Source organism: Durio zibethinus, chromosome 18 (genome assembly GCF_047325235.1).
Source record: "Durio zibethinus cultivar Kanyao isolate XHJ-2024 chromosome 18, ASM4732523v1, whole genome shotgun sequence".
In the NCBI taxonomy this organism is placed as follows: domain Eukaryota; kingdom Viridiplantae; phylum Streptophyta; class Magnoliopsida; order Malvales; family Malvaceae; genus Durio; species Durio zibethinus.
Window position 1 is genome coordinate 1,231,968 of NC_143179.1, and position 16,223 is coordinate 1,248,190.

At 32.5% G+C, this 16,223-nt stretch overlaps 2 protein-coding genes across 9 annotated transcripts; both read right to left on the minus strand.

Moving 5' to 3' along the window:
- Positions 1-492: 492 nt before the first annotated feature.
- LOC111298893 (uncharacterized) lies at positions 493-4,340 on the minus strand. 7 transcript variants are annotated; one of them, XM_022893637.2, is made up of 5 exons: positions 4,155-4,273; positions 2,469-3,562; positions 1,314-1,691; positions 988-1,067; positions 493-860 (listed from the first exon to the last, which is right to left on the minus strand). In XM_022893637.2, exons 2-4 carry the CDS (start codon positions 3,511-3,513, stop codon positions 1,036-1,038), a joined length of 1,455 nt encoding a protein of 484 aa, XP_022749372.1. In that variant the 5' UTR covers positions 3,514-3,562; positions 4,155-4,273; the 3' UTR covers positions 493-860; positions 988-1,035. The 7 variants fall into 7 exon arrangements, with proteins under 7 accessions (XP_022749372.1, XP_089603058.1, XP_022749373.1 ...); XM_089746932.1 differs by having other exon boundaries at positions 4,064-4,181; XM_022893638.2 differs by lacking the exon at positions 988-1,067 and having other exon boundaries at positions 1,308-1,691; positions 4,155-4,340.
- Positions 4,341-5,014: 674 nt separating this feature from the next.
- LOC111298894 (uncharacterized) lies at positions 5,015-11,161 on the minus strand. 2 transcript variants are annotated; one of them, XM_022893641.2, is made up of 12 exons: positions 10,779-11,161; positions 9,802-9,870; positions 9,012-9,100; positions 7,874-7,920; positions 7,697-7,777; positions 7,440-7,605; positions 7,109-7,343; positions 6,965-7,027; positions 6,504-6,620; positions 5,942-6,008; positions 5,820-5,857; positions 5,015-5,247 (listed from the first exon to the last, which is right to left on the minus strand). In XM_022893641.2, exons 1-12 carry the CDS (start codon positions 11,036-11,038, stop codon positions 5,184-5,186), a joined length of 1,296 nt encoding a protein of 431 aa, XP_022749376.2. In that variant the 5' UTR covers positions 11,039-11,161; the 3' UTR covers positions 5,015-5,183. The 2 variants fall into 2 exon arrangements, with proteins under 2 accessions (XP_022749376.2, XP_089603061.1); XM_089746935.1 differs by lacking the exon at positions 7,697-7,777 and having other exon boundaries at positions 10,779-11,115.
- Between the last annotated feature and the right edge of the window lie 5,062 nt (positions 11,162-16,223).

Here is a 16,223-nt window from a genome sequence, read left to right on the forward strand (position 1 = left end):
TTATATCAAATTTAATAAATTTATAAAAAAAAAAATTATCTTTTTACAATTTTTCAAATTTATAAAAAATATAATCAAACTTATATATAAAATTAAAAATATATGAAATTACGCATTCACTTTAAATTATTAAATTTTTAATTTAATATTTAAATATTTAAATATTTTTATTGAATGATTTTCTTTAATTTATTTTAAATATAAAAATTTAAAATTTAATTTAATTTATTATATTTTATTATTTAATTAACTGAAAAATTAATCGAACCAATTAAATTATTTTTTATCAATTAATTTTTAAAATTAAAAAATTTTATTTGATTAATTAAAATAAAATAATATAATTTACTAATTAATTTAATTTTAAATAATTCGATTCAAAATTAATCAAACCGATACCACTGCCCATTATTTCTCCGTATCTTCTCTACAAAATGAAAAATTAAACATGGATAACTTCAAAAACCAAAGAAAAATGACCAAGAAAGAACCTTAAGACCAAAGAGTGAATTTTCCTAAAATCGAACCATTCACAGACAATGTATTCTTTCGATTACAGACAAGTATAGTCACTTGTGTCTTGTTTGATAATTGAACAGTGAAATCCATTTCAGTTTATGAAGGGATGTGATTTTGGCAAAACAGCTCATGCTGGTTGCATTGGAACTCCATACTGATTTTTGCAGACGTGTAGTGGCTTTGCCTTCTGTGAGAATTGTCCAGTGTAAGTGCAACTCAAATCAGGAAGAGATGGGATTTCAGCAGAACAGCTCATGTCCTGAACTGAAGGTAGAATAAAGGACAAGAACCCACCAAGTTGAGATCTTGCAAAACAATCAGGAACATGTTCATGGTGATTCCTGCGGACACAATAACATAAAACTCGTTCTGTTAAAAGCATTCAAAAGCAAAAGACCAATGGGGGAAAAGCAGAAGAGAATAAGTATCAATTTGTTCTCAACAAGGGTTAAAATTGTCATGACAAACCAGAATGAAATCACCCAACAATGCCACTACTTCAATAACATAAAAGCTTTATAGTCCATGAACATGGTTGAACCATGTCACTGTTAAAAAAAAAAAAAAAAACCATTAAAGTGCAACATCCAATGCTCTTAAGTATATATTCATGTCAATGCAAAACCGACTTACATTAATCGGTACGTTCAAAATACTCAAGAGTCAGGATAAATCCAGAAAATTTTTCATGGTGTTAGCGTTGATGCATGGTTAATGCTAAGAACATGAAAACTAAACTGTGTTTGATGAATGCTTGTATAATAATGAAACATAAACAAGATATGTACAGTTACAGTTTGCTGACTGTTGACTGGCCTGTCCAGGTTCCGTTAGGCTTAATTCCATATCATGAGTTGCAGTCCAACCAGGTTCATATGCTTCAAGTAACCCAATCTTTGCCTTATTAGGTAGATCATGAGGATGAACAAACGGCACTCCATGTGGCCACCCAATTTCCATTCTAATATTGGCACAAGGGCTATCTGGTGCATGAATGTGATTCTCGCACTCTTTTAGGTTACAAAACCTTAGTTTGATGCCCTTCTTATCCGCAATTTCCTGAACCCTTTCCTTAAGCACTCGTTGTGCCTCAAGCCGTAACCTCTTGGAAGGAGGCAGAGGTTTGCATCTTGTATCATTCTTCCTTCTTCTAGTCAAGGGCTTCATAGATCCTGTACCAGCATTTCATTGATCCAAGGACCTGCTGTTAAAAACTTCTCACTAAGGCTACTTGAACAGAAAACTAAAAAGGATAATCCAACATCGAGGTAGCTCAGCAAAACAAACAGCAACAATTTATTGTTAGGATTAGAATGCCGAAAACTCTTTCTTCTTGTTTTTTGACTTTTGAGTAAAAATATTAATTCAATAATAATCCCAGTCCAGAATTGTCCAACTAACACCAAACTAGTTAAAGACACTCCTATCAGTTATTATTAATATTCTACACATTTCTAGACTTGATCTATATTGTTCTTCACTTGGAGAGCTAGTCAGACAATGTTGAAAATATTTTTCCTCTATGCATTTCAAGTGTTCTGTGAGCAAAAACTTCAGTGAAAACACATGACCTGTCACAGTCAGTTTCCTGGCTCCTAGTGACAAAGTCTAGAATACATCTAGTAAGCAATTCAAAAAATAAGCAGCTTTGATGCAATCTTAAGAATATCTATAATACAGCTTGGTAACTAACAGACATAATAGTCTGTCTATACTATTTGGGGAGAGTAAAAGGATGAAAGGGAAATTTGACAATCAAAATCTGATAGAAGAAAAAACAAGGTCACAGAACTAATTTTCAATGAAAATCGACTGCTTATAACTGGGAAAAAAGATAAACGAAGTAGCTCAAACCAGCAAATCCCATCATTTTATTGCTTTTTCTGGGGCCAAATCAAGTACTATAAAAAAATGCGAATATGTATAAACTATAAAGAAAAACTGCCTACCATCTTGGGTTGTGGGGAAATTGTAACTCTGGAAAGTATTTCTATTAAAGAGCTGATCAGTTGGGTGAGATCTCTGCATGAAGTCATCCACTGGCACTGGAAGCTGGAACTGAGCTTCAACCCCATGACCAGCAGCTCTCATCTCTGAGCAACTGAGACTGGTCATAGATTTGGGCATGAGTTTGAAAGCCAAAGAGCATCGTCCATACGAGTTACCTGGAATATTATTAATCTCTGTCCTGTGCAGTGCTGGATTGACATAACCTGCAGTAGCTTGATAAAGTGCGAGTCCAGGATAAACAACTGCTTCTTGTGGACCAAGGTCCCCATCTACAAGAATCCACCGGCCATGAAAATCTCTTACATGTAAACCCGCCTTATCTGATTTTACAACAGATATTAAGCTTTTATCAACCGGGTGCTCATGGTCAGGGAACATGATCAATTGGCCATCATCCTGTGTTGTTAAATTGTGGTGTTGTGCTCCCTGAAAAGAAGGCCTGCCATGACAGCACACAGATAATACTGAAGAAGATATTTCGCGGCTTCTTAAGGGTACATTATCAAGTACTTCAGTAAAGGGACAGCTTCGCAAGGTCAAGTAATAGCTGATTGCATCCAGTACATCTCGAGCTGCCCTGCCAAGCAAGCCAAATATGTCAGGCAAACCAGCCGGAGGAAACTCGATTCCATTGCTGGGCTCTGGAGGAGTTAGGCCTGGTCTGTAATCATAAGTTTCCTGCCATAGTTGGGGATCAGCATAGTAACCAGATGTTTTGCACCACTCACGAGAATCATTTGTCTGAATCATGTCTGCAGATGGGTATGCAGCCTTTTGTTGGAAGTAAAGGCAAGCAGAATCCAAACCAGATCTCAAAAGGGCTCCATCAGTAGCAGGAAATTGAATGATGGCAGCAGAATATTGTGCAAATGATTGTGATAAAGTAGAGACTGATAGCTTGTAAGAGTCTGAAGGAAGGCCTTCAGAGGGTGTGAGATCAGTAAGCTTTACACGACCCAGAGATGACAGGCCATTGCCTGCCATTAAATTCTTTCAATGTACAAACTACCAAGTTTCAAGAAATAGTTATGACCTATTGACAATAGAAATTAAAAGAGTGGCATCAGTCAAAGGCCTCAAGGCATCAAGTATCATCTATCATACAGGAAATAAACAAGAACGCATAATATGAAGCAGATGAAATATAAAAACAATCAATCAAAAGGATGCATAGTATGTTAAGGTCAAGGAAACAAAAGCAATCAAGGTATAACAGCTGAAAAATGCACACTAATTTTCAAATTTCGTAGTGGATTATAATTGGAAACTGAATTGACAGATTAACGCTATTGAAGCAGCCACCAGAATCCAATCTGATTTTTATACCAATTGGTAGCTTGTATTTCAACAATGAATTTTCATTTTTCATAACCTATTTATGTATGTAAATCTCTAATAAAAACTGTAATAAATCAAGAAACTTATCCTATCACAAACCATCAAATATTCCATTTACTAAGAAATAACAGCCAAAAAAAAAAGTGAACTTTGCTTTAAAATTTGAATTTTCGTAATTAAAGAAAAAAAAAAAAACCTTAACAGATAGAAAAACCCATCAACGATCAACCCATAGAAATAAAATAAAAATAAAAGATTCGCAATTTATTTGTAAAAAGCGAAGTTGCCTTTTATTGAGTGAAGCGACTTCCTACAATAAACAGAGCGAGGCAGTGAATTGAAAGCTGAAAGGCTAAAGCTGTGAGTGTGAGCAACAAGAGAGGGAAAGGGAGATGGAATTTCGTCGGGAGTTACTAACATAATTGTTTATTGATAAATAAAAGGTGCTCATGGGCCCTTGCTTCGGAAACTCTGGCTGAGCCTCAGTTAGGTTTGGACTTACGATAGATAGCTCAGGCCTAGTCTACAGTTCTAGATTTTTTATTATTAAAATAATTAAAATGTTTTTATACTAATGTTTTCTTTTAACGTATTATTCTTATCATTATTGAATTTAATTTAAATAGAAATTCATATTTATTTTCGATTTACTCTTATTATTATATAGAGATGCAAAGTGTTGTACGCTCTAATATGAACCCGTTTTTTATGTTGTCAATGAAATTTTTAAATTTTACAAATAAAATTTAAAAGTTAATAAGTTTTTTTTAATTATATTAATTTTTGAATATTTTAATATATCTTGTAAAAATATATCACTTTCCAAACTCTTAGAGCTAGTACTTTTAAATTGGATATGATGATAAAATTTTAAAACAAAAGTTTAAAATTCAGGCAAATCATATGAATTTGACGTCACATTACCAAATCTACAAACTCCCTTATAAAATTTAAAATCTTCTTTAGCTATGGATGATCTTTATTAGCTATGGATGGAACAATTATCGTTCAAACAATGTCAAGCTGAAAGAAGTGAAACAATGTCTTTATCTAGGTTGGTTCCGAATGACCTTTAACCATTGCTCACAATATTAAAAACATATGACCTTGTGCTTGATGGGAATTTGTAATAACTCAATGAAACTACTTCTGCAAAAGACAGATGATAGATTGTTCAGAAAAAGACAATGTTAAGAACCGATTAAGTAGATCACAACTCAAATAAATATTTTCGAGAAAGTAAATATAACCCTGCTATTACATCATTCACAAAAAATACAATCAGACTTAGGGGAACTAAAATCCGGTAAAATAACCTAAGTCTTTCGAGGAGGCGACCTACTGCTGCTGCTATTGCTGCGGCTTCTTCCTCTCAATGGCCTGCACATGTAAAAGCATTCCTTCGGATTATTATATTGGAAACCGCACTATAAGGCAATACTGATGAATTCAAAGTTGCCAGCATCAGGCCATCTTGGGCATAGGCAGAGAATTTTCAAAAACAAGTTCATCTGTTTCACTGAGTAGCTAGTAGTTATGTGTTTCAGAGTGATCGAAACGGTTACAAATCTTTTATTGGATTACATAGTCAGACTCCAAACCTGTTTCTATTATCCATCTCAATGACTTCTATCAATGTGCTTGCACAGAACAGTCATGTTGATGTACTGTCCTTGCATAAATTCCATGGCTAGCACCCCAAAGTGTATGTTTCAAGATCATTCATGGTTAAAATTCTTCATGAAACAAGTTTGATGCTTGGAACTTATCACACGCATAGAATTCAAAAAACCTAAAATCCTCTATGGTAAAATTGTAGCTTTGCACAAAGCATACATTATAGATTATTTGCCAACAATAAATCAATGCTATATTAGAAGATTAAAAGAACCATTATATAAAGTGCAAATTGTTAAGTAAAATATGAATAATAAAAAAAATAAAGAAATTACCTCCTAGGGCTGCGACTCCTTGAAATCCTCCTTGCTACCTGTCATAATTGAAAAAAAAGGGCCACATATTAAAAAACTAATAAGTAAGCTACTCCCCTAAAACACAAATAATAAACACAAACCTTCCGCGGACTGGGTGAGCTGGAATTGGATGATGACCTTCCACGTCTTGCTGCTGGTCCTCTGCCTCTGTTTTAAAGATAAAATACACAAGTAAAATCCCAACATCACAAGATTACAAACAACAGTAAGTTCCATGTTTTTTCATTAACAGTTATACCTTCTTCTTAATCTACTAAATTCTAGCTTTGTAATTAAAGAAAAAAAGATAGGCCCGAGAAGAGGGGAAAATATTATTACCACCAACAGTCTGACCCCAAATACATCATATTTTGGTTAATGCTCATATTGGCCAAGTCCAACTGAACATCAACGGGTAGGAGCATGTAAAGGCATGAAAGGCACTAGCACAAGTTCAAATTCACTCATTCGATGTAGTCAATCAAATCACTAGTAATTTCAGCCCATATAAATAAAATTAAATGAACTTCTCTATTTATTGTCACTTTTATTGAGAATATTTGACATATTGCAGGAAATGTTTAGAGAGATAATAAAAAAAGAAGACAAATTGTTTAAAAAAAAAACACGGCAGATGTAAGGGTTACGGTACTAAGGTATTACCTCCGAGGTGAGAATGACCTTGAACGAGAATGAGCAGATTTACGAATTGGAGAACGGCCATGTCTACGACTGAAGGGAGACCTTCTTGGAGGACTACGGGCTCGTCTTGGAGGTGAACTGTAATTAAAAAAAAAATAACAGCGTAAGACCCAAATTACGTGAAATGTTACAGTTGAACTAATTTGTCTGAGCTCATCCACACTTCATACCAACAAAAGATCAACACCAAAGTGTCATGTATAACAGCCAACAAGAGTAAGACATACTGTGACTACCTTACTGACAATTCTGCCTTACTGACAATTCTGAGTATGGCTTTGATACATTATAATACTCTTGATTCCTCTGATTCAGTAAGATCTTATGCATTTATTCAGTTGTTCACAGGTTGCAACCAGTTCACTTATACCTTAGGGCAATAAAACTTAAGCATTATGAACATTACTAATATGTATTATTACCGGTTCCTTGGAGGAGGAGAACGTCTTCGGATTGGACTATCACGCATTCTACGAGGAGAGGTCCTGGGAAGATTAAATGGGTCAAATTCATTCCAAACCAATTCAATAACTAAACAAACTATTAGCCTATTACAACTATCAAACCTTGCTGGAGATCTAAGCCGCCTTGGAGGAGACAATGAAGAACGACCTCTAGCAGGAGAGACGGGCTGGCGCCTGAGAGTTGTTTCACCACGGCGATAAGGAGATTCTACACGACGACGAACTGGAGAATCTACTCGCCGCCTTGGAGACTCTGCTGGTCGTCTAGGAGATCCACCTCTTCGACCCACGGGCGATCTCCTTCGTGGTGAGGGCAGGGGTTTCCGTTGGCCAGAAGCTGATATCCATCAGTTAACAAGGTGAATAACATGTAATTAAGTAAATGTACAAGTAAAACATAAATTAAAAAGAAATTTTACTATCTTAAACATACATTGCCGTGGTCGTTTTGGGCCATCCCTCTCAATATCAGCATTGGTATTATCCAATTTTGGAGCATCTCTTTTAGTAACAGAAGCAATTGGCTTTGACGGTGGAGAAACTTTTGGCTGTGGAGGAAGCATAAACTTTGCTCTTACAACATTTCCATCAATCTGGGCCTGCATTTAAGCAACGAATAACATTATTCTCACAAAATACTAACTCCAAAACTGCTAATAATTTTACTTTAGGCATCTTAGCAAAACCTACACCATCCATGTACAGTAGAGCTTTTTCAGCATCTGCTCGCGTCTTGAATTCAACATAGCCATATCCTCTTGGAAGATTAAGCTGTTAATGTGAAACATGTAATAATAATAATAATAATAATAATAATAATAATAATAATAAAAATAAATACCAAAGATATGACTGATATGAACTTACAGCACGGTCCATTGCCAGATCCACGTTTACAACTTCCCCAAAATTACCTACAAAGTGGGAAGATGAAGACAATTATGATCAGCATTGAATTGTTGAAGTGTCTACATATTCATTCAAACATATAGCAAACAAAATGATATGCATTTCAGAAGTAGAAAACTATTATCCAAATTATATACAATCCTATAATCTTATTGAACAAAATGACATAGCAGTCATGGAGATCAAATGAATGCCTAAAAGAGGAATCCCCAAAACACATAAGATCGTGGGAAAAGTTGAAGTCTAAAGTCTAAACTCCAGCCCTTTCTATTGCCGCCCTTGCTAAAGCCAAAATTAATATAATTTTAACAATCTTGAACTAATGCAAGGACGCAAACTAATAGTCTCAAGCCCTTAATGAAATGGCTTAAATGAACCCTTTCTTTGAAGCATCAATCCTAAAAAAGAAGCTGCTTTAATCACCTGTCTCCTTGCTGCACAAAATGAATGTGAGACTTATTACACGGGTTTGTGGGGTACCAATTTGGCAATTATCCCAGTGGACCTAGTAAATTAATCATGCACTCCATGCTTCTATATCTTTAGAACCTCCTAATATGTGGAGGCATATTTCATAATAGTTTTCCAAAAGCAATTTATGAGATCAAAAGACAGGATAAAGTTTCTGGAACACAAGGACAACCTCAAAGGACATGATAAAACTCCTACAGCAAAAATATAGTTCAGAAAACATGATTTGCAGAAAAAACATAGAGGACATACAATAATCCTCAAAACTTCTTCTAGATAAAAGACAGAATGAATCTCATTTAATTTTATAATATAACTGCAAAAATATCATGCCTAACAATGATTAAATGACCATATTCTTGGGGGGAAAAACCATATGTTACAAGAAATATTAGAACAAAATCTACAGGCAAGTCAAGACAAAACTGATGATGTCCTCATACATCGACCAGGTTGTTTCGGTTAATTAAGAGTTCACTGATAATAGTCAGTATCATGTCACAAAGTATATAACACATCAATCTTTCAATAAAAGCGTTAAACACTAGGTTGTTGAAAGTCTCAAGAAGTATCAATTATTCTCAAGCGTTTTTACTACTCAAAGGTTAAAAGGTAAAGCACTTACTAAATATTTCTCTTAGATGGCCTTCATTGACATTCCGGCTCAGTGAGTCAACATAAAGAACTAAAGACTCGCAGATGGGAGAAGCTTTCCTGAAATCAATGCTAAGAACAATATAAGTACTTGAACATAAACTTCAATCCTTTCCAATTATTGTATTTTTCTTTTCATTTTTTCTCCTAGCCTGGAAATATAATCATACTGTTAAACTCCTACCCATATTATCAAATTAAACATAATGTATGTTTGCATATATAGTATATAAGACATCCAACCAAGTCAAAGTTTCTCTTGCAGAATTTGCTCACGAACGAAGAAAATAGGAAGAAATGAAAAATTCCCCATCCTCAAAACTAGGAAAAAAAAAAAAGAAGCCTATCCTTTGTTCCCTAAGAAACTAACTAAAATTTAAATAACAGTTATCCTGTAAGAATAGCTAAAATTAAAAATTCTTCCTAATAGAATTGCTGATTCTTTCTACCCCAGAAACTAACTACAATTTAAATAACAGTTATCCTATATGAATAACTATAATAAAAACTTCTTCCTAAAAGAATTATTGATTCTCTATTCCACTAGAAACCCAGATCCACTAACTTAAACCAGATTAAAAACAAGTTTCTTTTTTGTCTATTCTGTCATATGCTAAATCATGTATTATAAAACCTTTAAAAAATCCATTCCCTACATGTTAATAATATAGAATACATGCAATACATAAAGAATAAAGTATAAGGTTCTGCAGAAATTTAAACTGACAATACTGGTAAATGTGAACTGAACACTGCTTTACCTTGGAGCTGGAGATGCTTTTTTAGATTGTGGTGGAGGGGAACAACCTCTCCTAGATGCATCAGGAGGGCTATGTCAAGAAAGAAAAGAAAACTCAGATACAAATATTAAACTTTCAAAAGGCTAGTAACCATATGCAACCAAAAAAAAAAAAAAAGTGGAGGGACAGTTATAATATCTTATACTTGAGACACCAATATCAATAAATAGGATGGCAGTCCCAATAGCAGAAGGCATTTGAATCCCACAATCTAAGTTTTAATTCATTAAATGGACAGCAATGCCACCTCTCAACTTATAATTTTGATCTAACTCTGGTACATCATACACATATATTAGATTCCAACTCAATTAGTGGCCAAGAAAATGCCAGAATTTACACTTCCTACTGTTTCAAGCAACCATAACTCGATAAAGATAAATTATCGCACAAGGTGAGTTGGACGAACTAGAATCTGAGGAGCCAAGTTACTAAGTACTTATTTAGGTAAATCATTCATTTCAGATATTAGCAACAATAAATTGTACTAACTTCAATACAATCAACACATGAACCAAAAATTGATATCCCTAAGATTCCAAAAAAGGCTATGTTTGGTTGTTACTATGCTACTTATTTCTATTTATTCTTGCTTCCTAAGAATTTGTAAAAAAGATCAGATGAAAACAATAGAAACCAAAGTTATAATTGAATGAAAATGCACAAAAAACTAAAATGCAACACAATTCCAACATAATTGTTCCATATAAAGAAAAAAACACTGCTTTTTTATTCTCCAACTTTTTTTTTATATTCATACCAGTAGAAGTAACAACCAAAAAGTACCTTATCAGTTTAGAATTGAACTCTATCGTTTCCTTTTGCTATTAACAAAATGCAATTTTTTTCATTAAAATTTTCAAAACTTCAAATTTATGAAATCCTTAATGAACAATTTCTAGGGAATCAAAAATCTGAAGAGCGAAAAAAGAAGTGACCTTCGACGCTTAGAAGGAGGGCCGCGACTTCGAGAGCTAGCGCTGCCAGAAGGAGAGGAAGAGGAGAAGGATCTGGACCGAGAATGAGAGCTAGATGGAGAAGCAGATCTAGACACAGACCGAGAGCGAGAGTTGGACTTGGAGTCGGAGCCGGAGTAAGAGCGGGACCGCGAAGGAGACCTGGACCGTGACCGAGAACGGGAAGAGGAACCGGAGCCGGAGATGGAGGGTGAGCGACGGCCTTTAGTCGGCTTTGCCATTGTGGGAACAAAGAGAACAGAACAGTCGAAGCTCGAAACCCTAGATAAACCCTAGGGGGCATTGATGAGAGTGGACAAAAACTTTTTTTTAATAATTACTTTTGGTATTATCGCATTTTCCATTTTTTTACCGTATTAAAAAAATAAGATTATATAATTTTAAATTTAAAAAAAATATATAAAAATACTACATATTAAAATTTTGATAAAAATATATATAAATTTAATAAAAATAAAAAATATATAATATTTGAAGTATTATATAAATTTGATATAATATTTTTTTGTTTTTTATAATATAAATATACAAATTATCATATTTAAAAAATATTTCATTATTCCCCAACTTTTATTCCAACATAACATTCATATGTGCCCTTCATGTTATTTTTTGCCCTTGAAATATTTTTCCTTCATATATACAATTCATGAGACATTTTAATTTAATATATACTAAATTAAGTAGTAAGTAATTTTTTCTAATCTCAAAATTTTTAGAATTATTTTTGGAATTTTTAATACACAAACCGGTTTATATGGTTCCTATGTGTTTATTTAATAATAATAAAAATAATTAAGGTGAAAACTTATATACATACTATGATTCAATATTGAAATTTTTAATTTTATTTCTATTTATTGACTTTTATTATTATATTTTTAATTTTATTGATTTTGAATAAAAAATAACAAAATTAAAATATTTCACAAAATATCAAGTTAATATAAATGATAAATTTTGTTATTGCACTTTATATTCCGTTGATCTTTTCATAAAAAATAACGTAATTAAATTATTTCATCAAAAATTTTGTTAATAAAAATAATAAATTTTTATTAGTTTTATAATTTTATTTTTAAAAAATCAACAAAATTAAAAGAATAATAGCAAAAAAAAAAAAAAGATTTTCCACGTACAGAAAAAAAATTGCCCTGGTTAACTCAACTTAGTTGAGTTAACAAGAACAATTCGCTTGCTTTGCAGCCTTTGCTCACTTGATTAAAGCTGCAATAGCAAGTAGAACAATGAAAGTAATCATGGGTCACAATGCTACAATGCTATAATGTCATGAGCACGATTCAAGCCCGAGTGGATCGTGTGTCAACCTGTGTCAACAACAGAAATTTAGAGCTTGATTCTTAGCTGTGACATTGGCACCATCCAACTACAAGAATGTTTAGTTTCCCCAGCTCAAGCCCCAAATATGGTTTTCACCTTGGTTCTTCAGTGCTGGTTGAAGCTTCTTCATTTGGCTTCATCGTCACCCAAATGCAATGAAACACAGATCTTCATCGCAGCCATTCCTTTATGAAGCAAGATTTTGAGAAACAACCTTGTCTGAGAAGTTTTTATACAAGGAAGATCGTCCAATGAAAGCTTGGAATAAACTGATACTCTACATTAGGATCAGCATCGATACCCTCTCAAATTTGTTTTCACTTTTATCCTTTTGAAGAACTCCATACAGTGGTTAAGAATCCCCAAAAATAAAGGCAATAACTGCGATTGAGGCAACTCTTTGCTCTTGCACTGCCACTATAAATAAAAAGAAATGAAGGTATGATGAACATGTTTTGAAGTCTCGTAGTTAGTTTGTATAAATAAAAAGCAGATTCGATGCTGGTTTCCAACCCGATTGTGTAATGATAGCCCTAACCTCCACTCCCCTAGTTCAAACATGAGACCTTAAATTGAAAGTTTCAAGTTTTAACCATTGATGTCTTACTGGGAACAGGAGCAACCGATGTATCATCCAGCATATACAGTATCCAAGTAAAAAGGGGACCTCCTCATCTATTTAACTAGTTCAATGAGTGAACAAAAGAAATCATGTTCAGATCCAAGTACATATGGTCTAATCAAGCCATAACTACATATCATACTCCACACAGTGCATAGCACTAACAATATATAAAAGAAATAAGCTGTTGAGATAAACAGGTCAAGTAAGTTCATCTAAAAGCAAGGTCAAAAGAAATCCATGTTACTTTAAAATCAAACACAAAAATAATGGAACAAGAAGAAAGCAAAGCACAAAACATTTCTGCCTGCCAACCCTTAAAACGGTGTACTTGTGGCCTAATTAAACCTTATGCAAACATTGGCAAACGAACCAATTCCATTGGTAGGGTTACAGACATATGTAAAGGGTAACAGGAGTGGCATGATTCTTAAAGCTTCATTAAGATAATTTTAAATAGTTCTATAGTATGTTCATGTCGTAACATAAGCATCAACATTAAATCAAAAACTGAATTAGTGAAATCTTAGTTGTTAAAGAATTCTCACCTGGGTTTGTTCCAACAAAAATGCTGTACCAAAGATCATCTGTTATGAATGAAGCAGCTCTCTCCACTACACCAAGATATACACCAAGACCAAGTGTTGGAGGCAAAGGATGAAACATTTTTTGATTTTGGCAATCTGAGTCAACTGCAACATGACTATTTGTGAGAAACCCAACATGTCGGCTACCGGTTTGACTTTCCGTAATAGTACTTAGAGTTAGGGCTATAAATGAATCGAACATGAATGAATGAATATATGTTTGTGTTTATTCGTTTATTTATAAAAGTATTCATGTTCGATTCGTATTCATTAAGAAAATTATTCAATTCGTTTATATTCGTTTGTTTAAATAATGATTGTTTATATTCATTTAATTAAGTTAAATGAATTCGTTTGTGAATATTGAATGAATATATTCATGAACATGTTCATAAATATATATAAATGCACACATTCATGAATAATAAATAAATTATAACCAAATAAATTTAAACAAATAAACCTTAAACGAATATAAACAAATCCAAATAAACATAAATAAACCTTAAAATAAAATTGAGATAAAGGATAAAAGTATAATTTTATTAATATTATTATAAACGAATAACAAACAAATTTTAAATAAATCGTAAATAAATTTATTCATGAATATAAATGAACAAATAAATAGTTATTTGTGTTCATCATGATGACAAAGTGGTCGAGAAAAGACCTTATTCTGTGTTGAAGCAAGAGGCATTAGGAATCCTAGGAAGAGCGCCAGAAAGAAGCTCACTCAGTAGTGCGGTCTCATTGAGTCGGAGAGGAAGCATCAATCAGCGCATAGGGAATCCGGTGATGGAAAGAGTGCTCAACAGCAGCCCCCGGTTCAATCGATAGGCCGAAAGCGGATTTAGACAAAAATCTTTATGAATTAGGTTGGGAGGGATACATGTTCCCGTCCCCACGGAGTGATTGATGGAATCGAACAGATTCGGTTGGGTCGACCGTAAATAATATTTAAAATTATTTATTAAATTTAATAAATGAATATAAATAAACATGTTCACAAATGATTCATTCGTTTACACCCTTACCTAAAGTTTCGTAAGTTTTTTGGTTTGCTACCTTAGAACAAAAAAGTAGTAATGGTGTACATGAAAATTTATAAGAGAAAAAAAAAAAGACCTACTAATAAAAGAAAATGAGAGGCCAGAGATTCACTGGAGAATTAACACTGAAGGAAAAAAAATCCAGTAAACAAGAAAAGAACAAAAACGAATGTAAAATAGCCAATCAACATATACATATTTATTAGCTAAAATTTTCCTTAAGGTGGCTCCCTTTAGTCGACTAATGATGAAGACAAGAACATAACATCTAGACATATAAACCAACGTGTGAGTCAAATAGAAAATACAAGTTCAAACTCCAGTTATATAAAGCAAGTTTAGACAAAATCAAGTATCTTTAAATAATATGATGCTGTCGAAAAAATAAAGAATGAAATGACCCTCATTACCATACAACCCAACCTCAACTAATTCTTCACCAAAAACCAGTTAGTACAGACTAGACAACTCATTTTCCTCTATTTCGCAATATAAGGTTATAATGTCCAAAACAAAGATTGGGCATTAGATTTTGTTGAACTATCACATCACATTTGTGCTTGAATGCAATCTATCAAGGGTAAGAAAAAAATTGAAAAAGTTAAAAATTAATTTGAAATTATAGTATTCGGATCGATTTTTTTTTTTATTCAGATGAAATCAAATTTATATATTAAATGTATATATTAGATAGGAATTAAATTTCAGAAGGTAAAAAATTAAAAAAATTAAATCAAATTAAATTATATATTTTTATTAGTTTTATTTTTTAAAAAAAATTTTATACAATAAAAATAATAATTTTATATCAAAATTTATTTAAATATATTAAAATTTTATATTAAAATAATATATAAAAATTTAAATTGATAAAATTTATAAAATGAATCGATAAAATTTAATTTAATTGAGATCAAATCGTATAAAAAATCAATTAAGATTAGATTTTAAAATTTTATAATATTTTATAATATTCATAATATCAAATCAAATTCGATTCAATCTAAATCGTTATTATCCCTATAATCTTGCATATGAAGAATCAACCTAGCTAGCGAGAATTACTTTGGAAAAAATAAAATTATAATGAGATGAAATACAAAAAGGAAAACTAAAACTATACCTTCAATCCTATCTTCTCTCAAACTCTGTGAATTACTCCATCCATTCCCCTTCCCTACCTCCCCACCCCCTGCCTCTGCCTCTCTATCTACTGGCTTCCACCTTCTTCTCTTTGTCTCCCTATTCTCAACCGCAGCTAGAGCTAAGGGGCTTTTGGACGGCAACTGTGAGGATCTCTCCCCCCACCTACACACAAGTAGAATTTTACCAATAGCTTGTTTGTACTTATCAGACAGTTCTTCAAGAATGATCTATATGGGATGTTTCAGGCATCTTAAGATAGCCGAGCCTTGAAATGAAAAAAAAAAAAAAGTTTATTGATTATATATTTTGTTTTTAAGGTGTAAACACGATAAAATTTTTTAATGACTTTGAAAGGTAACTTTAAAAATTAGTCTTAAGCATCTATCGTTGGCAAAAATTATGATATAAAAATTTATATATATTATATGTATTTGATACAAAATAAATAAATAAATATACATAAATGATCTAATCTAATTTTAAAGGATTTATAAAAAAATTAGGTAAATATATAAATAATCACTTAATTTTAGTGATCTTTTTAAAATGGTCACATAACTATTATTTTTTAAAATTTAGTCACTTAAATTTAAATAAATATTTTTTTATTATTCGATTGTTAGTGTTTAATGGTGTAACGTAATATTGTCACGTCAGT